The 25,864-nt window shown below is 42.1% G+C and overlaps 1 protein-coding gene across 3 annotated transcripts in view; it reads left to right on the top strand.

The window, feature by feature from the left end:
* The window catches only part of slc8a2b (solute carrier family 8 member 2b), a 113,019-nt gene that overhangs the window by 68,806 nt on the left and 18,349 nt on the right, over positions 1-25,864 (top strand). For 2 of the 3 annotated variants that reach the window (XM_017437385.3, XM_017437386.3), the window contains 4 exons: positions 19,623-20,076; positions 22,785-22,922; positions 23,007-23,234; positions 24,384-24,776. In XM_017437385.3, coding sequence (XP_017292874.1) covers positions 19,693-20,076; positions 22,785-22,922; positions 23,007-23,234; positions 24,384-24,776 — 1,143 coding nt within the window. In that variant the 5' untranslated portion in view covers positions 19,623-19,692. Of the gene's footprint in view, positions 1-11,704; positions 11,743-19,622; positions 20,077-22,784; positions 22,923-23,006; positions 23,235-24,383; positions 24,777-25,864 lie in introns of those variants that run through there. The other variant, XM_017437389.2, reaches the window with a different exon arrangement.

Raw genomic sequence — 25,864 nt, 5'->3', positions numbered from 1 at the left:
CTTCTTCTTCTGCTCTTTATTTTAGCAGTAAGGTAGCAAAGCTGCGCTCTTCTTCGTAGACATTGAGTTTGGCTGCAGCTGCACACAGTTGCAGCGCCTCCTACAGGAAACTGGTGGAGCTACGCAGAGAACCACGCCGTTCAGAAGCCTTGATTGGATTCATGTTTTTATAATAAACACAGCAGAGAAACACTGAGGTCCGGACCCCGGGGTCCTCGATGGGAGCTACGGTCCTGATGAGAGGTCTGATGAGTCCCTCTGCGGAGACGTCTGTCCTCAGGTTTAAGGTCCAGAGTTCAGGGACACCAGGACCGACCTGCCTGCAGTTAATGGGATCATCTCAGTCACACAGTCCTTATTTTGAGGTACTTTGCTCTTTAACAACTAAGGCCTTTTCTAGTCCTTAGAGCTGCATTTATTGTCTGTTTTTAGCTCCTGGAAGTTGAAAGCTCTTCCAGCGCGCTCACTATTACACTATAAAACCAGGATTAATCAGCTGTCAGTCCTCTGCATCACTTTAATTTCTGCTCTTTTCATGAATTCTTTCTTTATCCGACTGATGAGGGAATGATTCAGAGGAAAATGGAAAAGCAGCCTGAGTTTCCAGAACACCGACACGTTTTCACTCAGCTGTCTAACGTCAGCTTTTCTTTCGTTTTAAATCACCGCAGACGCTGCGTCACAACTCAGACGGGGAAAGAAAAGCTTTACTGTATCTCAGAGATGCTTCTAAATTTTTAGGATTTATTATAGACAATAAACTTCAATAAACCTCACATAGATTATATTAGAAATAAAGTTGCAAAAACTACTGGAATAATGTTTAAAATAAAGGACTTAGTAAATGTTAAAGGCCTGCATATCATATATTCCTCTTTGGTTTTTGTCTTATTGCTCAGAGATCTGGGGAAACGCAAGTAAAACGAACATTGATAAATTAGTTAAGATGCAAAAAAACGCTATAAAACTGATAAACTCTTCATTCAAAGTAATGTACTAAAGTTTAAAGATATTGTTCATATAAAAATACTGTAATAATGTATAAAGCATTGAACAAAAGTCCTCCTTCTGGTATACAGAAATTATTTAAGTTGAGAGAGAATAAACATAATTTGCGAGGTTTGTTTATATTTGAATGTGCAAAAGAGAAAAGTCGGGTAAAGTCAAGGCGTGTTTCAGTTATTGGTGTTAAACTGTGAAATGTCCTTTCTTGGTGAGCTTTAAAAGAGCCCTAAAATGTAAAATGATAACATCTTATGTAGATTTATATGCGTATTGTGAAGATATCTTGGTAGGTTGTTAGGTAAAAATAAGCTTTGGCTTCAGCCTGTTCCTTTTTTGGTAAATCTGAGTTTTGTTTATTGATTTTCTTGTTTTGTTCTGTTTTGTTTTCTGTGTTTGGTGTGTACAATTTGCCAAAATAAAAATATAAAAGTAAGCTTCAGCATCAAAACAACCAATCTAATCAAATTTATTATTTCATTTTTTATTCACACTGAAGCCTTAAAAACAGAACGGTAGAGAATTTCCTCGCAGCTCCAACTCTTGTTTTATTGCACCTTTGTTGCAGAAGGACGTTTGTAGCGTCCAGATAAGGTTTTTTTTCAGCTGGACTGCAAATGTTTTTATTAAAAAACAATCTAACAGGAGCTGCTGTAAACACCGGCTGACACACACACACACACAGACACACACACACACAAAACAAGTCAAAGTAAATATGATCTTTTTGCAGAAAGCTGAGGTGACCCGGCCTGGATTTACAGAACAAACAGCAGCAGAGGATTAATTTGTTTTTCAGGCTTCAGTCGAGACAAACAAACTGTGTGCTGACAGGATTCATGTCGGGGTAAATATTCTGCCAAAGAGAGAATCAATATTTAGATGGTTTGTGTTTCTCTCTTCTGTAAACAAATTGGAAAACACCTCTGCCTCTCTGCTGGACGGGACTCCATCAGTCATCCGCTCCGACTGAATTATTAAATTCACCTCAGGATCAATCAGCAACTTTAATTATTTTCAGAAATCCTTTCCAAGCTTTTTGTCTTCACATTTTATTTAACATCAAAGTCTGTTTTTCTTTCAAAACAACTTTAAATGCATCAATATAAACCAAGGTTTTCCTCGTTAATTAACTGGAAAATGATAAAAAAGGTTGTTTCTGACTGAGTTTGGGTTAAAGTAGATGCTGGTTACACAGCAGAGTCAGAATTAAGATGAATGAGTCAAAAAAAGGACGAAAAATCGCTTGAAAGTGTTTAAAATCACACGCCCCCTTCCTACCAGAGTGTACGGATCATCTGATGAAGAGGAGGAACAAAGTTACAGCAGATTTACTCAAATCTTATCTTTTATATTTATAACAATCTCATCCAAGATCGCAAATTAACTGGTTGTAGATGTTTTTCCAGTGATTACTCAGAGTTTCATTAAAATTTGCCCAATGGTTCGTGAGATATTTTGCTAACAGACAGACACAGACATGAGCGGAAACATTGTCGCCTTTTTCTGCCTTGGCCAAAATTAAAAATTTGGTCCTGGCCAAGGGCCAATCACAATCAATATTTATTAAAAATCACATAAATTAATTGGTTTTAGATGTATTATGTCAAATCATTCATATAGAAATATCAATGTCCTTCTCCCAGTTACAGATTATACAGAATTTAGAGCAAACAGACTTTAATGAACACAGACAAATAGATCAAACTTCAAAAAGCTCATCATTAGCTGTCATTTCTTACGCCTCACACAGCTTTTAAATGAAGTTTTTAACATTAAAACAGACAAAACCTGATCATACAGAAATTAAAACTATATATTGTTGGCTTCTAAGTCACTGTCAGAGAAAACTTCACTAATTAGGCTCAGTTTTTTTTTTATAGCAAAATAAGAATTAAAGACTCGATCTGTCCCAGACTAGAGGGCCGAATGAAATGTTACAGAGGGCCGGATCTGGCCCGCGGGCCTTGAGTTTGACACGTGTGCTGTATTTAAATCCAAACGATGCTGCCAGTCGGCAGGTTCTCTCCTCCCTCCGTCAGGGAGGTGGTTTCAGTGTGAATCAGGCAAACTGTGGCTGACTTTCACTGCTGCTTGTTATTCAAATCGTTTCTGAAGTTGGGGTGAAATGAAACGTCTGCGGAGAGCTGCAGGCGACGAGCCGCACACCTCCTCCTCCCCAGCAGGTCGCAGACTCCATCATCCCTTCCTGCTGCTGAGAAACGGCTCATGAAACCCGATGATGGTCCTTCAGAGGCGATGAGCAAATTTAAATTAACTCACATTTCTGCTTCATAAGAGCTTGATTTGTTTTTATTAGCTGCACTGGAACCACCCACCTAAGTCTCATCTCAGGGAAAGTTTTCTGAACTGAAACAGCACTTTTAATTCTGCAGTTGTAAATTTTCCATCCGTCCATCTTCTCCCTCTTATCCGTGGTCGGGTCGTGGAGGCAGCAGGAGGGAAACCCAGACCTCCATCTCTCCAGCTCCTCCTGGAGGATCCCGAGGTGTTCCCAGACCTGAGAGGATCCATATTCCCTCTGTGAGTTCTGGATCTGCCCCGAGGTCTCCTACCAGTGAGACGTGCCCGAAAAACCTCCAAAGGGAGGCGTCCAGGAGGCGTCCTAATCAGATGAACCACCTCAGCTGACTCCTGTCGATGAGGAGGAGCAGCGGCTCGACTCCGAGCTCCTCACCTTCTCTCTGAGGCTGAGCTCATTTCAGCTGCTTGGATCCAGAATCTGGTTCTTTCAGTCCTGATCCAAACCTCCTGACCACAGCTGAGGGTTGGACCGTAGACGGAGCAGGAAATCCAGAGTTTTGTCTTTCAACTGGACTCTTTCTTCACCACGACCGATCGAAGCAACACCCTCATTACTGCAGACGAGGCTCCGATGCGTCCGTCCATCACTCAGGACCAAGACTCCCAGATACTTGGACTCCTCCAGGTGAGGCAGAGACTCGTTCCTGACCCGGAGGGAGCGTTCCACCTGTTTCCTGTTGAGAACCACGGCCTCGGACTCAGAGGAGGTCATGGAGATGAAGATATGTGCTGAAGGTCAAGGCCTGAAGACGCCAACAGAACCACATCATCTGCAGGAAGCAGAGACGAGACTCTGAGGTTCCCAAACCAGACACCCTCCTCTCCACGACTGTGCCTCGAGATCCTGTCCCCGAGCACCACAAACAGGATCAGAAACAAGGGACAGCTGTGGTGGAGTCCAACCCGCACCGAGAACCAGCTCCACTTTGTGCCGAGAGTTTGAATTGTAATTTTTATTTGCAAGTCTTCATGTAGGCAAAAATTATTTTCTGCAAAACAAAACATCCATCCATCTTCCACCTCTTGTGTGTGGTCATGTCGCGGAGGCACGTCCTGGGAGGAGACCTCGGGGCAGACCCAGAACCCTCTGGAGGGATTCTGGATCCTCTCAGGTCTGGAGACACCCTGGAGGCCTCCAGGAGGAGCGGAGGTCTGGGTTTCTCTCCTGGACCTGTTGCCTCCACGACACGACAAAACAAAAACTTAAAATACATTTATACCTAACCCTCTTTAGAAATATTCAAACTTCAGGTTAATGAATCTTTTGGCCGAGAAAAGAAAATATCAAACACTAAACTCTCAACATCCTGCTGAGCAAAATACTAATACATTAAAGGCAACAGTCCAAAAGGCTACAAAACCTGGATCAGCTTAAAAAATTAAGTAAAAAATAAAAAAGAAGAAGCATAAACACGATAATAAAACAATAAATAAACACCATAAACCTGTGGAATAAAACAGGTTAAGTATCTCATACTGCAGCAGAAAGAAGAAAAGAATCTTATAATATCTGCCCCTTTTTTCTTTTTCAGTTTAGTAATTGAAACAATAATAATCTACATGAAAATGAAAACCAAACTGTTTGAAATCCGTCTTGAATAACAATTCATTTAGGAACACATTAACTTATTAAAAGCATTGTTTAAATGCAGACACACAGAGATGTTCAGACTACCAAATCTGTGGATAAAGGGAGCTGAGGGAAACGTTTTAAAAGCGCGTTTAAAAATCTAAAACCTGCTTTAAACGACAGGTCTGATCGGCCCCTGAGAGTGATCTAAATGCACAGTTTGTTCCTGCAGATTCATACAGAAATTCAAAGCTAAAACCGGATTTATTCAGCTGAAGACTCTGGGCTGTAATTCTCTGACTGAGAAGCTTTTCAGCCTGAGGATTAAATCCACCTTCAGTAGAAATAAAACAACAACTCAGACCTCTCAGCTCCATTTTATTTATACATCCCCTCGCTGAAAGTCATCTCCCTGTAAAGACGCGACTCCGGTTCTCTTTTCACCGTTTCCTCCCTCTCATTTTCCTGTCATGCCGTATTTAGCCTCACTGTATTCACCTATTTCTCTTTTACATTACAGCCATTCAGCCGGAGCTTTTATCCGGAGTAACATATTGTTACAGTGAAAGCAGCTCCTCCACGATCTGTTTTATTAATGAAGGCTCGTGTTGTAGCTGCTGATGGCTGCGGCATGAAGTTATGTAACAAGTGTGGCGCTTCATCAATGACTTCCTCTTTATCATATTTTTCAATTAGACAAAGAGCATTTTGTCTCTATGATAATAAAACCTCATTTATCTGCAAAAACAATAAAAACAGTGTGTGATCAATTCCCAGAGGACACGTTAAAGAGCTGGGTGGGTATTTCCTTTTATGAATTCAATAAATCAGCAGACAGCAGGAGCTCCGATGAGCGGTTAGAAATGCTGAATTGCATTTTCCACCGCTCTGCTGGGGATTTCACTCCAAGGATCTGCTGTAACTTTTGCAGAGGAGCTTTGAACACGAGGTCAGGGGGAGCTTATTGAAGCCATATCAACAGATATCTCATCAGTCCCAGAAACACTGGTTCTTGTCGACCTTCTGATTGTGTTTTTTGTCACTAGTTGATCCTCCTGGGTCTTCGTCCGTCGTTAGGAATCAAAATATGATAGATGGTCCGATCAGAGGGTGACATGCCTGGACCTTGGAGTTTGGTCTGAATAATTTTGGATGGTTTATCTGTCATTCTGATCAACCTGGGGTCCCATTTCCTCTTGCGTCCACATCCTGAGAGGTTGGCTACAGTCCTACGAACCTCATACTCTGTGGTTAGAAGAACATGAAGCTGCTTGGAGACGATCTTGTAGGATTTACCTTTAACACGGAGGTCTATAATCCTCTTCCTGAGCTCCTCAGTCAGCTTTACTCTGTGCTCCATGTTCCGTGTGGTGAACACAACCAAACCAAACCACCCAGAGGCTGTTTGTTCCCTTTAAACCGGCCGAATAGTTGCTGAAAAGCTTGAATGCACCTGTGATAATAATGAAAGTCAAACACTTAAACATGACTGTAAATCAGGGGCGTCCAATCCTGGTCCTGGAGGGCCACCATCCTGCAGGTTTTACTTGTTCCTCTGCTCCAACACACCTGGTTTGAATCAATGGGTGATTAACAGGCTTCTGCAGAACATGAGGAGGTGATTTAACCTCTGAATCAGGTGCTTAAATTGAAATGTTGCAACTTAAAACTCGTAAAAGATACAAATGCTTGACATAAACAGCACTACTGTTGAAGGTTTTGTGTGAGATGAGTCAAACTTGTCTTAGTCGTGACATTTCTTTCACCATAAAACTGAAATAATCCTTCATCAGACTCTCTAGTTGCTTCTGTTGAGTTTTAAAGCAGTTTTTAATCCAGAGAAAAGTTTCAAATCCTGGTCCAATGAGGCAGAAGATCCTGAAGACGATATGGTGTTTGTGGACGACATCCACAGTGAGAGTAGGGAGCAGGTGGAGGAGAGTCTGGAGAGGTGGAGATATACTCCATTTACTCTTAAAGAAAGCCTCAAAGGAGCTCAAATCTGCCCACCAAATTACACGACGGTCCTCGTTAAGGCTCGACGGACTCTGGGTTAAAAGAGAGTTTTAACCTTTTTGTTAATAATATTTGTAAAGTACAGACTGATGAGCACATTTAGACCCAGTTAGATTTTCTAATAAAAGAGTTTTTTTCCCCCAAAGCTGGGTAGAAAAATCCCAGCAGGAAACGGAAACCGTTTTATTCTGAAGCAGGCAGAGCAAACAGCAGCTGGTTTTAACTGGGAGGAGTGGGGTACCGATGGCAGAAAGTGAGTTGTTGAGCAAACAGCAGAGGATTAAAAATCTGAAAATGATTCATGATTTACCAAGAGGTTCGCCTTGAATACACAGAGATCACCAAAACGGTTTAATCTGTAGTGATGATTAGAGCTGCTGGTGTTTTTCTGCTCTTTTCTCTGGAGCTCCACATAATTAATAATAAATGCAGCGAAACAGAAGGTCCTATCAAAACTAATGTCTCTCTGCTGGTTTGACCCCCTCAGAACAGCAGGGGGGTGGCTGAGATTCAGAGTTTAGACATAAAGATGAATCACTTCACTGCCTGAATACGTTCGATTCTGAAAGAGGACGCCATATTTAAACCCAGTGGCGTGTTAGTTTTCCTGTGTAAGTAGTTTGTAAGAGTCTCCTGATGAGGATCTACCACAGGGGTCTCCAACCCTGGTCCTCAGGGCCACCATCCTGCAGGTTTTCCTTGTTTCTCTGCTCCAACACCCCTGATTCAGAGGTTAAATCACCTCTTCATGTTCTGCAGAAGCCTGTTAATCACCCATTGATTCAGATCAGGTGTTAGAGCAGAGGAACAAGTAAAACCTGCAGGATGGTGGCCCTGAGGACCAGGATTGGAGACCCCTGCCCTACCAGAAAGATGAGGAAGACTTTTCTAAAGATGGACGTCAACGCTGGTGTTTTGTTCCTTCAGTTATAGTATAACTGCAAATCATGAACTAAAACATAAAAAAGGTTATCCTGAACAAATGGTGCAGTTTAAGAGTTTGTTCCAGCGGATGTCATGGTATAAAATTCTGAAATGCAGGTCCACGCTCAATGTAAACAAAGCACCTGGCTGAATCCACTGAAAACCACGACCTGTTTTATTGCATTTAATAGTCAGGTATTAGTTTATGGTTGGTAGTTATTTCTGATTTACCTCCAGTCCTGGTTAAAAACATTTACCTTTTGGTGAAAACAGTGAAAGCTTCAAGCAAAATTGGTTATAAAAGTAAAGCTAAAAGAAAAATAAATGAGAGAAAGAGGTTTACAGCTCCACCCTTTTATGCACTCACTGCCTGTTCTCTTTTTACTTTTATAAATAATTCACTGGCGCTGGAAACACTCCTCCGTGTTCAGGAGTTGTTTAATCCTCCTTGTTTAGCGGCTGCCTTTAATGCAGGACTTCCTCAGTTTCTAACTGCTTCTGATTTCACTGATGATCTCAGTGGAGGTTCTGTAAAAAAATGTGTTGCTGAAAGAAATTAACCAGATAAAAGTTCATGCAGGAGGTTGCGTAAGTGCAGCATGTTAGAAAACACCCTAAACTGTTTTATTTTCTCTTTTAAAAAAGCCGTTAATAATTTACAGACGGTTTGTGCAAACAGAACTTGCAGGGTTTGGTTTTGCACGTGTGTGCACGGATTAGTTCCTGTGCATCTCTGCTGAAAGTTGCTAAGCAGCAACTTGTTGTCGCCAAAGTGTTGTTTGTCCTGAGCCCGGCTGAAATCCTCCCGAGAGGCGATGACTTTAGGACAGAAAAAAGGCTGGGAGGAAAAAAAACACCTGAGCTTAATTTGAGCTTCTCTTTTGCAAAATAAGCAAAGGGCGGCAGGTGGAGGCAGGAAAACAGCTTTTGTTGTCTAAGCTTACAAATTAAAAAATAAAAAATCACTCTCTCTTCAAAGATTTTTCATTCTGAATATGAACGCAGGCTAATGACATCAGAACGTCCTGAGAAAAAGACAGAATTAGCTTGAATAATTGCAGCTTGTCTCCATCCCTCTCTGCTGTGCTGTTGGCAACCCTCCTTGTTACGGTTGTTTTAGCGCTCAATCTTACAAATTCATATTGCATTAAGACGTCAAATTAGCACAGTTTTTGTTTTCAGGGCAGCAGTCCTGACGTTGGTCGGTTTTTGGACCGAATATGTCCATTTTGTCCTCAGATGAGAGATCCTGATAAAGACACCAGCACATGTTTGTGTTTTTCCTGCTGTCCCGCTGAGTCACAGATGTCCTGCTGCCTGAACTGGCAGCGAATCCTGGCCCTGTATCCAAACCAGGAACTGAAGAGCCATCCAATAAAGACGTCATCTCTTTGGACTGTAAAAAACAGAGGAAAGAGTTGAAAAAAGAATCATCCATCAACCTGTGGAGGAGAAATCAAATCTCACCGAACCTTTGATTTTTAAACCTATTAAACTTTAAAAGTTCAGCTGTTTAATGAGTCGCTGTCTCGATTATTGGGGCACTTTATAACCGTTCCCTCTCAGAAATTAGCGTCGTCAGGATTTACAGCTTACCGAGGATGAAGAGCAATCACTCATCAGGTTACCTTTAACTCGGGCGCAGGGCATTGGAGGTGGGAGGGAAATGGATACACATCTAATTTCATACTGGAAGGTCGAATCTTTACTTTGTAAAAATAATGAAAGCAATAAAAGAAGAGTAATCACGGAGCATCACCGGATGGTTTGATATTCCTCCTCAGTCCAAAGATGTCCAGATTTATTCTGAAGGTTCAGCAGATTCTCATGTTTTCAGTCTGTAGGACCTTCTCGGCCCGTCAGATTGGGCTGAATTACAGACAACCACGACGCTGCTTGGCTCCCAGTACTCGTCATTTTCTGTTTCCTCCTCCTCTGTCCGCCCACGCTGACACGTCTGTACGCAGCTACGCCTTAAAAATCACGCCACGCAAGCATCGCGTTTGTGCTCGGTTGTTTCTACGACCTGGTGATGATCACCGTCACAGCCGAGGCATGAGGCGAGGCTGAACCCCACCTTCTCCTTCTTCTTCTTGCTGCTAAGGTGGTCCCTCATCATGGATCCACTCCGCCGTGCTCTAACAGGGCGCCGCTGTTGTTCACGCTCAGAGCAACCTGAACCTCTCACTCGTTCACCAAGACCCTCCAGGTTCTGCCTGATTTCATTCCTACAGTTTGAATTAAGAGAAGATTAGATATCTGAGGAAAACCAGAACATTTAATATTTATTAACGAACGGTCTTTGTGCTAAATGATTGACATTTTTCATCCCCGGTGGGAAAATATTTAAATGTTGAACTAAAACTGGTTTTAATTTTCTGAAAGCCGTGTATGTTTGTGGCGCTGCTCTGCTATTGTGACCAAAAACATTTAGTTTTCACCATTTTAACCGGAGGTAATCATTGTAAATGATCACATAAGGCCCATAAAATGCATGTTTTTAAGAAATAACATTTATTCCTCAGCTTCGTTTTTATAACTCAAATGTAACCTGAGGTTTAACAAACCAAAGCAGACTTAAAAATAGGCAAGACTAACAAAACAGAAGTAAAAATGTATGCGCCGAAACAAATCCGGAAAAATAAACATAACTATAAAAGCAAAAATTCAAGATTTGAAGCAAAACGAGTCAGAAGAATTTGATAAAACAAACATGTTTTCTGTTCCACAGTGCCACAAAAAAAAAACAACAAATAAACAAAACATACCTTTAAAACGTCAAACCTCTGGGTTCCTGTCACAAAAAGGCTGGAGATCAAACCTGCGGCACGTCCTGCAGGAAATCCAGAACCAGACCCAAAACACAAGAGACAACCCAGGAACACGCTGTGAGTTAAAATTAATGAGGGAGGAAGGTTTTCAGGGTTTCCATCCAGTTTGAGTCATCTTTTTACCACCATCTTCACTGAATCGTGGCTGAAAAACCAGTTAATAAAATATAAAACGGGAGAAAGGAGGTTCCTGAACACTAACCAGCTTCATTCTTCATTCACTTTTACATGCTTCTCTCAGGGAAAATAAATAAAAATCATTTTCCCACCCATGCTGGATGTCTCCTAAACCATCAAAAACTGAAGTTGTTTTAAAGTCCTGAAATATTTAGCTTCTTTCTTTCTAGTTAGTAATTATTACGTTGGCCTCTGGTACTATTTAGAAATTCGGTACAGTTAATTTAGCATTCTCATGTTTTAGCTTCCTGTACATTTAGTTTAGTTTAGTTTATCTTAGCTCGTATTTTAGATATTGTTAGATTGTTAGATTTGTAATTGTTGTTTAGTTTTCATGATTTTATTTAGATTATTTTAGCTACTACTCTGACTGTCTCAGCTCATGCTTAGATATGTCTGGTTTCATGATTTCATTTAGATTATACATGATTGTTGTGTTTTTCCTTTGTGTTTCATTCTGTATTGGATTCTGTTTTTGTTTCCGTTGTAAAGCGCTTTGGATCGCCTTGTTGCTGAAAAGTGCGATATAAATAAATCTCACTTCACTTCTCATACTTAAAAAAGACAAACAAATTGGTTAAATCTATCTAATTATCAGGATTTGAGGTTTAGTATTCAGTTTATTGCTTTTAATGTCTTCATGTTTCAGTTTATTGTTTATTTTATTCAGTTATCGTTGTTAGTCTGTTCTCAGTCCAGTTCTTGTTGTGTCTTTGTTTCCTGTCAGTATTCACTTCTCCTCAGTCAGTCTCTCGTTTTGCTGCCGCGCCCGTCTCCACCTGCTCCTTGTTATCACTCACCTGATCGCCCTCCTGTCTTTAAAACCCGGTCATCTCGCTGGTTCGTTTGTCTTTTTCCCCCTGATGTCTGGTTCTGCTCGTCTCCTGCCCGTGTCCGGTCAGTTTTTGGATTTATTTTTCTTCTTGCTGCCTCGTCAGCGTTTTGTTTTGTGTTTTTGTAAATAAATTAGTTTCTTTCCCGTTTTACAAATGAGTCTGCGCTCTGGGTTCGCCTCCTTCTCCACCCACCGTGACACTAATATCCCATTTATATGAGAATTATGTCTAAAAACATAAATAACATTACTAACATTGGAGCAAAGGAAACCAAACTAAATGATGCCTTCAGTTTTGAAGTAAAACTAAATTAACATTCACTCCCAAATATCTCATGAAATACTGAGCAGGTTTTATTGAAACTTTCAAGAATTAGTCACTGGATGGACGTCGACAGCTGATTAACCTCTGGAGCCAATCCAATTTAAGATGGCCGCCACAGCTAATCGACATTAGCCAACGACGATGGCTGTAAATCAGTGAATTTTACAGACATTCTGGCTGAGACTGTTTCACCACACGTACTCTGACCGCAACATTTTTCATTTTCTTCACCTGCTTCTCCTTTCTGGGTCTCGGGGAGCTCATGTCTGTCTCCAGCGGTCAGTGTGAGAGACGGGGGGACATTCTGGACGTGTCTCCAGTCCATCACAGGGACACATGGAGACAAACGAGACAAACAACCATTCGCCCTCTCACGCACACCTTAGGGACGATTTAGAGTCGCCAATTAACCTAACATGAATGTTTATGATCTGTGGGGTAAAACTGGAGGAAACCCGCGCCTTCACGCCTTTTTTATTCATAACAATATTTTCAAAATTTGTCCAAAACAGCCAAAGTAAACAGCCACCTTGAGCTGTTTATTGGCTGTAACTCTTGTAACTGATCACCTACAATCCATCAAGTAAATTTATCTGCTTTGGAAAGGTCGTAAAATACATAAAATTATAGTTTTATTCTGCATTTTAGAATCCAATAGTTTTTCTTTCTCACAAAATCATTTTAACACTGTAATAACAATTTGTCAAAATCTCCATATCAGCCACTGGTCTTTGAGAAGGAGCTGCATTTTTGTGCTGCAAACCTTTAAAAAACAAAGATTGCAAAGTTAAAACCATGATCTCCTGCTCCTGAGCTGAAGATTAGGACCTTAAAAGCTCACACATCGTTGATGTAGATCATCTGATGTTTGTCAGAAGCTGTGAGATCCAAGAAATCGTCCTTCTCAACAGATAGAAGGAGCAGACAGAGACAAAGGTCATTCTTCTGCTGTCTCTTCTTTAGGCTCTCACACCTGGCAGAAAAAAGTATTTTATCCCCTAAAGTTTAAATGATGACTTTTTCTGATGGCACTAAATTGACCGTGAACCATCTGGAGGACAAATTGCGGCCAGTTTGCAGAGCTGTGTGCCTCACAATGAGCTCTGAGAGGAAAGAGGCATCTGAAGGGCAGAAAAGGAGCGAGGGGACAGGAATAGAAAAGCCGTAAAGGCAGAAAAACCTCTCGTGATGCCTCCCGCCTTTCAAAGACCTGAAGCCTCTCAGGCGCTCGCTCTTATTTAAGTGGCTCAGAGTGGCAGCTGTCTGAGTCACGGCACTCTGCTAAATGCCACGCAGCTTTCAACTTTTAACCCTGCAGGCCTGCAGAGCTTCGGCTAGCTTGTTTTTTCTGCTCTCCTGACCGGCTTTTACCGACAGAAGCTCGGGCTTTAAAAAGCGAGCATAAATTTGTTTGTAACCTTTCATTAAAGAAAGAAAAACCCACAAAGGTCACTGAAATAAATTGAAACTGACAAAAATAAAATATGCTTTAAATTTTGGTTCAACAGAATCATTTAAATGAAGCTGATCTGGTTCTGTTGCTCAACCTCTGAGACTTCAGCACCTGTCCACAGGTGTCCACAGGTGTCCTGGTCCACTCCTCCTGAGCTGCTCCAGCTGTCTCAGGTCTGAAGGCTTCCTCCTCCAGATGTTTCAGCTCCTTCCACAGATGTTCAGCAGGATTTAGATCAGGGCTCAGAAGGCCTCTTCAGAACGGTCCAATGTTTGGTTCTGACCCGTTCTTGGTGTTGTGGGTCCTGATCCTGTTGGACCCATGAGCTGAGACTGAGACCGAGCTTTCTGACTCTGAGCAGCACATCTGGCTCCAGGAAGCCTTGATGGTCTTGAGGTTTCATTGGACCCTGAACAGATTCAGGACCAGAACAGAACCGAGCCTCCTCCGTGTCCCCCTGTAGGTTCAGGGTTCTGGTCTTTGGTTCTGGTTTGGGTCTGATGGGAGTTGTTGACAAAAAGCTCCAGTTTTGTCTCATCTGTCTTCAGGACGTCCTCCCTGAAGCTCTGTGGATTCTCAAGATGCATTTTTTATTATCTGTCTCTTCAGTTTGTCACCAGTTGTCCTCTTGTGGACACGTCCAGGCAGGTTGTCTCCAGTCCTGTGGACCTGAACCTTCTGTAGTCTCAGGGACATCCAGCTGCTTGGAGACGGTCTTATAGTCTTCACCTTCAATCATTGTCTTTCTGAGCTCCTGAGACAACTCTGTCCTCAGCTTCCTGTCCTCCATGTTCAGTGTGTTACACACCATGATACCAAACAGCCCTGTGACTACCTGTCCACCTTTAAACAGGCAGCCTGACTGATTCCAGGACTGAAGACACAGCTGAGTCTAACATGTCCCTGTGGACACATTAGGGTCAGTCTTTTCGAGGACAACCATCCTTTGTGTCGAAGCCAGATTCATTAGTTTGTTTTCTAAAAACAACTTTGAACCAGAATTCAGAAGCAGGGACTGATTTTCATCATCTGAGTCTCAGTATTTTATTCTTTCAGGGACCTCTGTGGGTTTTTAAATTCTTTAATGAAAGGTTACAAACAAACTTGTCCATGTCTGAATGTTCAAATCATGAATCAAAATGTTCCTGGATACGGTGGTGGGATGACTTTTTGTTCTGATCTTTTGAAAATGTAATTACTTTTTTAGGCTTTGAGGCTTACCTAACTCCCCTTGGAGTGAAATAAAACCTCTGTAACTTTGTGGACTTTTTACGTGCACAAAATAACAAGTTTTTAAATAGTTTCTTCAGTGTTTCTCGCCTCCTCCAGGGTTTCTCAGAATTTCAAAAAGGGCTCAGCAAGCCTTAAAATCTAAGCATAATCCTTAAAAAACGAAGGTAGAGTTTTGTTTTTGTGAAACCCGAGTGGCATGCAGAGCCTGCTAATTGTTCAAATCTGAAAATAATCAACCAAATAATCTGATTTCTGTTAATTTACTGGGTGGACGCTCGCCGAGCAGCTTTTAAATAACAAAAAGGAAAAAGAAACTGATTCAGAAATCAGAGATCTTCAGTGGGTTGATGCCCACGCCTGGTTCAGATGATGATGACGGCAAAGAGAAACTGAGAAGAGAGGAAAATATTAAACGATATCACACACCACGAGTTGTCCTGCAGCCACAGCTTGCATAAGTATTCACTCCTTTTGCTTTCAACCTCCTGATTACATTCAGAAGCCTCATAATTATTTCAGATCCAGATGAGAGCGATCTAAGATGAGATATAGAAACAGAAACCAAAAACTAACTGTCTGCCATGTTGGAGGAAATGTCCTCCGTCCTGTTCATGTCCGGTCTGTCTGCTCCAACCTGCTTGATTCATCATTTATCTTCTAAATTTAGTCTCACAGATGGATTTTTTTTTTGACAGAAACTCTCCATTCCTGCGTTCGATAAGATCACGTGAGGTTTAGGGTTAGATATAGAGCTAAAACCAGCAGAATGTGTCCACAAGCGGACTTAGTTTTCTCTTTGGAGTTCGTCTGACGACCTTTCCCGTCCCAGAACTGCAAATAAGTTAAAAAAAACTGATAATGTATCACAAAAATACATTTTAAATTAAATTTAAAAGAGTCAAAAAGGTTGAAAAGCACAGAGAAAACAAAACACAACAAGCTGAGTGATTCAGCTGAAGGCGTTTTACTTTCTCTCCTATCTTGGACAGAGAAGACCGATGGTTTGAGAGCGTGGTAAAGGAAGACATTTGTGTCAAACGAGAGAAACCAGGTCTCAGATTCCAGCTTTCCGGGAACAACAATGGAGCATTTATCAGTCAGTTTCACTCTAATCAGCGAACAAAGCATCTTCTTTCTGAGTCAGGCAAACAAAGACCCTAATGACTCTCCACTGCGAGGAGAGGGAGTGTAATCTGCATGTGAATCTAAATGAAACAACCGAACATTTAAAAGCTTGAAGTCCACACTCTCCAGTTTTGAATTGAGAAACGTCTTCAGCTAAAGAATAAAAGTCAAGCTGTTTTCTTTTTTTTTTTTTTTGGTTAAGTAATTATTTATTAAATTTTTTTCAGAAGGGCGTCATCCCACCTGCTCCTGCGGACAACATCTAAAAACTAACTTTTCAAAACAAAGTTATATCCTAAAACCAGGAACTCTCTTACATGATTTACTGACTTCTAATTGGTGTAACTTGACGTCTCATTGAATCAGAGTTTATTAAAAAATACGGTACCTAAAACAGGGGCGTCAAACTCAGTTACACAAGGAGGCCAAAATTAAAAAACTGGACCTAGCTAAGGTCCAGTTCTGAATAATATTTATTGAAAACGTACATAAATTAACCCTGGTTATGGATGATGTCAAATCATTCATATAGAAATACCAATTACCTTTTCCCATCTTTTTTGTACTTTAAAGCAAATTAACGCGTGATGTCATGAGATGAGGAAGAGGAATTTGACTTTGTTTTAAGACGTAAGAACCCTGTAAAGATTTGAGTTAAAAATATTAATATTTATGATTTTGGTTGTGTTTTTTGCTGATGATGTAAGGATGTAAAGATTCAGGAATGTTTAGTTTTATGACTTCCTGCTTAGCAGCTGGATTGGAAAACAGGCGAAATGTGTGTGTGTGTGTGTGTGTGAGTGGCCATGTATTTGATACATTGTGGGGACAATTTTCCTAACATATACCACCTTGTGAGGACCAAAGCCTGGTCCCCACGAGGAGAAATTATGTTTTTGGGTTAGGGGTTAGATTTAGGACTAAGGTGTGAATTGAGTTTAGGTTTGGTTTAGGGTTAGCTATGTACTGGTAATGGTTAGGGTTAGGGTAAGGGTCAGGGTTAGGCTGTAGTTAGGGTGTAGAAATGAATGGAAGTCAATAAAAAGTCCCTGCAAAGATAGAGAGACATACCGTGTGTGTGTGTGTGTGTGTGGTCACTCTCCAGGGAATTCAACCTGCTCCAGGTGATGAATTCCTCCCCCCGTATGTCAGCCTCCACCTCCCCATCGATCCCCCCTCCTCCCCCGTCTCCATGACGACCCACTGCGGCTGTACTCTGATTGATGACCTCAGACAGGCTCTCCTCTTGGCCTCCCCTCCTCCTCCTCCTCCTCCTCCTCGACGCTCCTTCACTTTATTTCCCATTGCTCTTCTCAGGACACGCTCTTCTCTCCTCTCTCTGTTTTTATTTCTCCTTCCACCCTCTCCTGTTGTCTTCCTAACTGCAGTTGCTTCTAATCTTCCTTTGTCTCCACCTTTGTTTACTAACATAATAATATTTTAATAAATTTATCTAAAAGAGGCGATTTTAACTCCTCTGAATGATCTGCTTCATTCTGTTCACATCTTCCCAGATTCTCTTCTCTTCTTTATTCACTCACCTTTCCTGCCTGCAGTTGTTGTTGTTTGTTTGTTTGTTTGTTTTTGTGGCAGCATTAGGGCTGGATCCTACTGAACATATTCATGAGGGAGTTTCCAAAATGTCTCGAATCTTTTCTGAGGATTCTCCACTTCCTGGCTCGAGTGTCGCAGGACACATCGCTCGTGTCCACAGCTGCTCAAGATATTTTATGTGTTTTATCGGCCTGCCAAGCCATGACTATTTATGACAAACTTTTTAGGCACCTTAGGTTAAGAATGATTCAATATTTGTTCATTTTGATGCAGAAAGAGCAATTAAAGAAAACCCGAATGGGACCAATCGAACTTTTGAAGGCGTCAGAACAACAGAATCAGGTGGAATATATTATTTTATTTTGTTCTAAATTTTAGATATCATGTCTTAAGGTAATTCATCTTTATATATGAACAATTTGACATAAAAACCAAGAATAATTTCTATCTTTATTCTGTAAATATTGACTGAAATCGGACCTCGATTTGGTCCAAATGTTTTATTTTGATCCCCCGGGTAACTGAGGTGATCCAAAACTGTTTTTAATTTAGTTTAGCAAGAAATGTGGGAGTGTTTGACAGCCTGTGAAACCAACCTGTGACTCACAAAAAAAAATAAAAAATGTGATCAAATTGAGTCAAAATCAGGACATTTTGTGTCTGAATTGCAACATAAATTTACACTTTGGTCGCAGGAATGCTGCGTGAATATCACAATTTATATGCAGTTAGGTGCGTAATTCACTGTGATTATTTATTTCAAAAGGAATAAATGCTCCTTTTTATTTATTTTTTCGTAATTTTGCTTCTGTCTAGTTAAAACCCAAAGAGAAACAGGCTTTAGATTGGGGAAACTGTGACACAAATACAAAAAAACAGAATCTGTATTTAAAGAAGATAAATGAACTGAATCCCTAAAAGAAAAAGCCTCACAGTAACAGCCGAGGCTTCGGTCCAACTAACTGCTTCTTTCTGCTCCTGTTTCTGTTAAATTAACACAAAGACACAGAATAAATGTATCTTTAAGCTTTTTAGTTTTCAGCCGTTTCAGCTGTTTCAGCTGCGACGGGTCTAACGGACGTCAGGAGCTCAGAGGGACGTTAATGGACATTTTTCTGGACATTTTTCATGTCATTGTGTCCTTCCTCTGGTGTTCTGTTGCAGCCTTTGTGTTTCCTCAGCGAAGAAGACAAACATGTCGGAAACACCCTGAACCCTTCAGGCGTGATGTTTGTCGAGTTGTTGAGTTCATCAACAGAGAAATCCAATATTTGAAAAGTTTGACCTTGATTATCAGAAAGCTTTGGCTTCGGCGGAACAGGTGGTTTTTACAAGACGCTTTGAAAAGCATCTGAATCATCGAAATATTGAAAATTCTTCTTCTTTCAACAGAAACGTATTCTCTCGTCCCATCCGTCCAGTTTACGCTCACAGAGACAACCTGCTACAAACACAAAGTGCTCCGGCCTTTAAATTAAACTCTGATTTTGTAAAAGTCCTCCTGACTTCTTGAGAAGAAACCTACAGATTTCTTGTTTTATATAAATTGCTCAACTCAACAGTTTATTTGAGTTGGTTTGTGCTTCATTTCTCCTGTGCTGACGTCCTGAATGGTTTGTTTATTCGGCCTCGGCGTCGTCCAGTCATAATCTGCTTTTTATTCAACACGATCCACTTTACTTTCTAAAGGCCATACGGATGAACCGGAATGTGCACGAAACTGTGCATGCAAATCCTGCGAACCAAAGCTGAAGTCGTTTTATTGTCTTTGTGACGTTTGCAACAAAAGCAGAATAAATGTTCCAGTTAAGGTTGATCTGTGTACGCATCAAGACTGAACAGAAACAACACAAAACGCTTTAAACAAATACAACAAAGATATAAAGTCTCCAAAAACAAAAGCTAGAAATATACAATATCTATGCATTTTGTAAAAGACAACTTTAAAACTTTGGTGAATTTGATAAAATCAGTCAGAGAGATCACTCTTTAGCTTTTATTCTTTGAAAAAATGAAAACTTTTAAAACATTTAAGGCCTAGCATTTATCTTATGTTGACAGAGTTTTATCTGTTTTTGGTCAAACCCTGACGTCACGCTCAGAGGAAGTGTTGGGAATGACTCTCAGCTACTACCATGCCAAATTTTAGCTCAGTATCTGTAAAACTGACTGGGTTTTAACTGTATAAACTGTTTTTGAAGATTGAAGATTGAATTTCTTCTTCATGAATTTCGTTTTGTCTTTTCCTGCAGGTGAGCTGGTCGCCCTGCTCTCAGCCTAACCCCATCATCCTCTTCATCGCCGTGGGAACCAAACGCCACCATGCCTCTCTTTGCCTCTCCCACGTCCTTCCTCTTCTTCCTCTTCCTCCTCCTTCCGTTGCCCCCCTGCCAGCCGGAGTCCCAGCGCAGCGGACCCAGCGTCGCCCCCTCCCTGAGGACGGCCCTGCCTTCCGCACTGTCCTCAACCTTCGCTCCGGCCTTGTCCAACGGGAGCAGCGCGTTGTCCAGCAGTAATGCAACGTGCGAGGAGGTGGCGACGTGCAGCCCGGGCATCCTGCTGCCCGTCTGGGAGCCGGAACGACCCGAGCTCGGTTACCAGATAGCCCGAGCTGTGGTCTACTTCGTGTCTCTCATGTACATGTTCCTGGGAGTTTCCATCATCGCAGATCGTTTCATGGCGTCCATAGAGGTCATCACGTCACAGGTAGGATGGAGTCAGTAAGCAGGTGTATGAGCTTCAGATAACTTTCAGCAAAAACACCACGATTTTAAGCATGATGGAGTCAGACCTTTTACACATTTAAAAGCAAACACTAAAATCTTAAAATCGACTCTAAAACGTGTCGGGTTGAGTGGAGATTGCAGCGAACCCGATGCGCAGACTCATCTTCAGTCCAAGGATAAAATAATTTATTTAAAATAAAAGAAACAAAAAGAAAACGCTGGCAAGGTAGCAATACAAAGCAAACTAAATCCAAAGAACGAAGCAAAGAGCAAGACAACTAGGACGGCACAACAAACAACGAACCAGCGAGTAGGTGGAGGAGATGACCGGGTTTTAAAGACAAGTGAGTCAATATAATTGTGACTTGTGGGGTTTTTGGGTTTGCTCTTTGTTTCATTTTTTATTCTGTTATCTGGTTGTTTGTTTTCTGTCTTTTGTGTTTATGTTTCATTCACTCCTCCTCAGTCTCCCTCTCGGTTTCCCTGCCACGCCCATCTCCACCTGCCCGTCATTATCTCTACTCGCCTGTTCCCACTTAACTCGTCATCCTCAGTACTTAAAACCCGGTCATTTCCTTCCATATTCCGCTGGTTCATTGATGTTGTTTGTTTTTGTCCTGCCCGTTCCCGTTCCTGTTTCTGCTAGTATTTGTTTCCTGCCCTACTTTTGATTTAGTTAATATTTTTATTTGTTTGCTGCCACGTCAGCCTTTGTTTTTCGTTTTAATCATTTGTTTAATAAATTAGTTTTCTTTATTATGAGTCTGCGTACTGGGTTCGTCTCTGTCATCTCCACCCAACACGACATGACTGAGGACAAGTGGAAAATGACAAGAAACAAAGACACAAAGACTGAACAAAACCCAGACAACTAAATGATAAAATAAAAGAAACAATAAACCCAAAAGAAACTCAAATAACAAACCAAACAAAACCCCAAATCCTGACGAAACGAAGCCAACAGAGAGAAGCCAGAACTCTTGTAGCTTGTTGCAAACGTCTGTTTCCCCACCTTAAAAAGAGAGGTGTGTGTCGCTCCTCTGGTGGACAGTCTGCGTTATCTGTCAGATAAAATGTACAACCAGCCAACATCGTCATTGTCCCCCTATCTGCTACCGTACCCCAATGGCGGCTCGGATCCATTATGTTGTTTTTAGGAATTTAAACTGTAGGAACGGTGTGATGGTGGTTCCGACACTGTGACTCTTTAACGCAGAGGTACACCAGTAATGAGCTCGTGCCTCATCAGATGTTTTGGCTGATTTCCATGTGAATCATTGGAGCCTTTGCTGGTATAGATTCTCCATCCAGGACACGATGATCCAAGCGTGCCGAATCAACGAGAACTGGACTTGTTTTAGATCCACCTCTCATCTGAGAAGATAATTCAAGAGATAATCTCTTAAAATATGTATTTTACTTTTTGAACTTTAAGTTTTAAAATGTAAAAACTACATTAATGTCAGTGTTTTATTCTGCAGTTTGAGTCTAAATTGTACAACCTTAAATAACTGTGGCAGCTAGTTATGTTTTATCTGAATGAAATCTTTTTTAAATCAGATTTATCGGGGCCTTTCTGCCTCAGGTTGCGTTTTCAGAACAGCCGTCTCGTTTTATTCATCTCCTTGCCTGGGCTCGATAGATACGAGGACATGGAGCCAATTGCACTTGGATTGCTCATTATGGAAATTTTGTCAGATAAGGTGGAGGTGAAGGGAGGGAGAAGGAGATAACAGCCCTGGCAGCTGTGAGCGATGGAAAAATTGGTTAAAAAATAAAGAAAAAGGGCCGGCTCCTCCTCCATCCTCTTCAAGGTCAGGGTAAATACCTGTCCAGTTTGGTTTCCCACAATCCATCACTGCACATTTATGGCAACCCTTCAGCTCATGTTTGGGTGCTATGCTACAAGTTATAGCTAAATGTTGAGGTTTTTTGTTTATAAATTTATGTTCTGCATTTCCTGGTTGTGTTTTTGTGGGTTTTTATGCCCAATATGACCTTCAAAACAAGCAGCGACCCGTGGCAGGGTTGGTTTAAGGCAGTGGTCCAATCCTGGTCATGGAGGGCCACCAGCCCAGATGTTTCAGATATTTTCCTGATCTTCAGCAGGTCCTGCAGAACCCTGTTAATCACTCAGTCATTTAAATAAAGTGTATCAAAGCAGAGAAACACATCAAACATGCAGGATAGTGGCCCTCCAGGACCAGGATTTGACACAAACAGCTGGCTGACTACCTTTAGTCCAGTTTTGGGCCTTTCAGTATTTGTCTTATCTGGTACTGCCACCCGGTCGCTGACTTTTAGACCAAGCCTGGCCCTCTTTACTCTTACCGGTGCCAAAACTGAGCTGAGGTTGCCAAAAGTAGCCTGGATCGGGTCCAAACAGGTCGGCTCTATTGGAAGGATTCGTGCATGGTGGAGATGCAGTGAATCAGCTGCTGATGGTGACAAATACAGCAGCGGAGGGATAAATCTGTTTGTGTTTGGATGCTAAACGAACTGTTGGTGCTGAGAAAGTCACACGTTTGATCTAACTTTAACCACTTGACAGACTTCAGGGCTAAAGAAGAATTTTTCCTGCAAAGGAAAAGCTGAATCCGCTAAAAACAAACAACTAAAGGAGGCTGGAGCGAAAGCCTGAACAAACATCACCAAAGAAGAATATTTGTGTGTGTTTGTGGGCTGCAGGAGAAGGAGGTGACCATCACTATGCCCAACGGGGAAACATCAGTGATGACGGTTCGGATCTGGAACGAAACGGTTTCTAATCTGACTCTCATGGCTCTGGGCTCCAGCGCTCCTGAGATCCTGCTGTCTGTTATAGAGGTGACGACTCCACTCCTGTGATCTTCACTTCTCACAGTTTTTCTTCATGTTGTTGTAATCCGTGTCTTCTTCTCTTTCCTGCAGGTGTGCGGTCACGAATTTAAGGCCGGTCAGCTGGGTCCGGGGACCATCGTCGGCAGCGCCGCCTTCAACATGTTTGTGATCCTGGGGATCTGCGTGTGGGTGATCCCAGACGGCCAGTCGCGTAAAATCAAACACCTCAGGGTGTTCTTCATCACCGCCTTCTGGAGCATCTTCGCTTACATCTGGCTTTACCTCATCCTCGCCATCATATCTCCGGGCATTGTGGAGGTGAGGCAACATGGGTGAAAGGCAGGAAGACCACAACCTCTCCTGGTTTCAGTCCAACATGTTCAGTAGATCCGACCCTGTTTGTGGTGTTCGTGGACAGGAGGTGCAGTCTGGTTTGGGAACGTCGTCTCTGTTTTTTGATGATGATGTGACTTTGTTCAAGTCATGACCTTCAGGAAACACAGGAGCGGTTCGAGTGTGAAGCAGCTGAGAGAGTCAGATCTTCTAGATCTGAGGCCAGCATTCCAACCGGAAAAAGATGGAATGCTCCCTCCGGGTCGAGGGTGAGGCCTTGCCTCAAGTGGAGGAGTTCAGGTATCTGGGAATCTTGTTCTTAAGTGATGGTGGGATGGAGCGGGAAACGGGTCGACGGTTCAGGGCCTGCAGTAATGAGGCTGTTGCTCCGGCCTGTCATGGTGAAGAAGGAACTGAGTCAAAAGGTAAAGCTCTCGATTTACTGCTCCATCTGCATTCCAACCCTTATCTTTGGTCATGAGAATCGGACGATAACCGAAAGAACGGGATCCTGGATCCAAGCGGCTGAAATGAGCTTCTTCCGTAGGGCGGCCAGGTTCAGCCTCAGAGATCAGGTGAGGAGCTCCATCATCCGAGGGGAGCTCGGAGTAGTGCCGCTGCTCCTCCACTTTGAAAGGAGTCAGCTGAGGTGGTTTAGGCATCTTTCGAGGGTTTTAGAGGCAGACCCAGATCTTCCCATAGGGATTATCTATCTTCTCTGGCATGGGACCATCCTAGAATCCCTCAGGAGGAGCTGCAGAGTGTCACTGGAGACAGGGAGGTCTGGCTTTCCCTCCTGGACCTGTTCCCTAATCGAACCGACCGTGGATACGGATGGATGGATGGATGGATGGATGGATGGATGAATTACTAACTTATGTTCCTCTACAGCCACAGTCTTCCCCGGAGTGCCTCAAGGCTCTGTTCTTGGTCCTAAGTTTTATTTCCGTCAATTCAAATGATCAGATCCTTCAGTCTAACTCAGGTCTGCCTCCCTACCAAACTATAAAAAACTGTTTGAGTTACTTTTTCGTAGAAATTATCAATGGGTCTCATGAAAGAAGCTGTGTAACTAAGTTGTTATCATTTGTAAATATAATTTTGTTTGTGTCCTGTTTTGTTGTTGTGTTCCAGGTGTGGGAAGCCCTGGTGACGCTGCTCTTCTTCCCGGTGTGTGTCATCCTGGCTTGGATCGCTGACCGCCGTCTGCTCTTCTACAAGTACATGGGCAAGCGTTACCGTGCCGACAAGCGCCACGGCATCGTCGTGGAAACCGAGGGGGACCTGACCCCCAGCAAGGGCGGCATGGAGCTGATGATAGATGGCAAACTCCCACCTCGAGGGAGCTCCGTGGTTCCCGGTGAAAACTGCGGCGGCGCTCAGGACGGCACAGCTGGGGCCGCGGCCAACAGCGTCGCTGCAGTGGCGGGAGCCACGGCAACGGGAGCCGGGGACAACCTGCCCAACTCCAACAGCGCGATGGTCAACATGGAGAGCGGAAAGGAGCTGGACGAGAGCCGCAAGGAGGTGACACACACGGAGTTGTTGTATTCAAATTTAATTGGAAGGTTTTCTTCGTTAAGACTTTTGGCAACTAGCTGGCGAACAGCATTTGGGAGGAGTCTCCAAAATGTCTCAAAAGGATTTCGTGTGGTTTTCAATTCCCTTCTGTGAGTTGCAGAGGTTGTCACTTAAGATTTGAACACGCTGAACAAAATTGTGCAACAAATTTTCTGTCAAAATAGTCCCAGAGGAGCTGTCCTTTAACAGAAAACACCTGAGGCTGCAGTCCCAGCTGAACGAGTCTCACAACTACTCTGATGACAGAAAATAGTTGTTGAAAAACTGGTCCAAGTCTTCATTTCTGAAGTCTGCTCCAGTAGATTAAATCATAAAAATGAGGGCAGCCATTAAGACTGGTGCAATGAAGATGTGCAATGAAATAATTTGCAAGCCATGCACAAAAAAATAGGCCGTAATTTAAAAAAATTGGCTGCATAAAATGCGGCAGCGTGGCTCGCTGGTCGCTTGGTTGCAAACAATCAGCAATCAGAGAGGCTACAACTGAATATTTGCCCAAATTCTCGCGAATTTCTTGGAATTTTGAGTCACCAGCAGTCACAGCCCAGTGAGATACTGGCTTTATGCTGCACAATTACTGCCCCAAGTCATGAAATGCTTACAGTATTTGTCAAAAAAATGAGACACACCGGTTGTTTTGTTTTCTTGAAGATATATTCACCATTTATTTGTTTAAAAAGAATGGAAACATTTCCAGTTGTTGTTGCAAGAGAGACAAATAATGATTTTTTGTGATGTTATAAGAAGATTTTAGTCCACAGTCTGTTAAACTGTCAGCTTGCTGGTAATTTTTAGGAGTCATCAGTCCCTCCAGGATTTTGTGGGCATTTTTTGTGATTGTTGCGGCTAAAATGCCTGATTTCGCGGGGCATTTTCCTAAAAGTTGCGATGAAAAATTTTTTTTTTTACTAAAATCAATAAACAACCATAACTTTTAATATATAAACCAAAAATACTTCCTAGTTTTGTAAGATAATTCCCAACAAACATTGACATTCTCAAAAGGTGCTTTATTTGAGAACTTTGATAGCTTC

This window comes from Kryptolebias marmoratus, linkage group LG2 (genome assembly GCF_001649575.2).
Source record: "Kryptolebias marmoratus isolate JLee-2015 linkage group LG2, ASM164957v2, whole genome shotgun sequence".
Taxonomy (NCBI): domain Eukaryota; kingdom Metazoa; phylum Chordata; class Actinopteri; order Cyprinodontiformes; family Rivulidae; genus Kryptolebias; species Kryptolebias marmoratus.
Note: the sequence above shows the minus strand (reverse complement) of the source record. Positions and strands in the feature narration are given on the sequence as shown.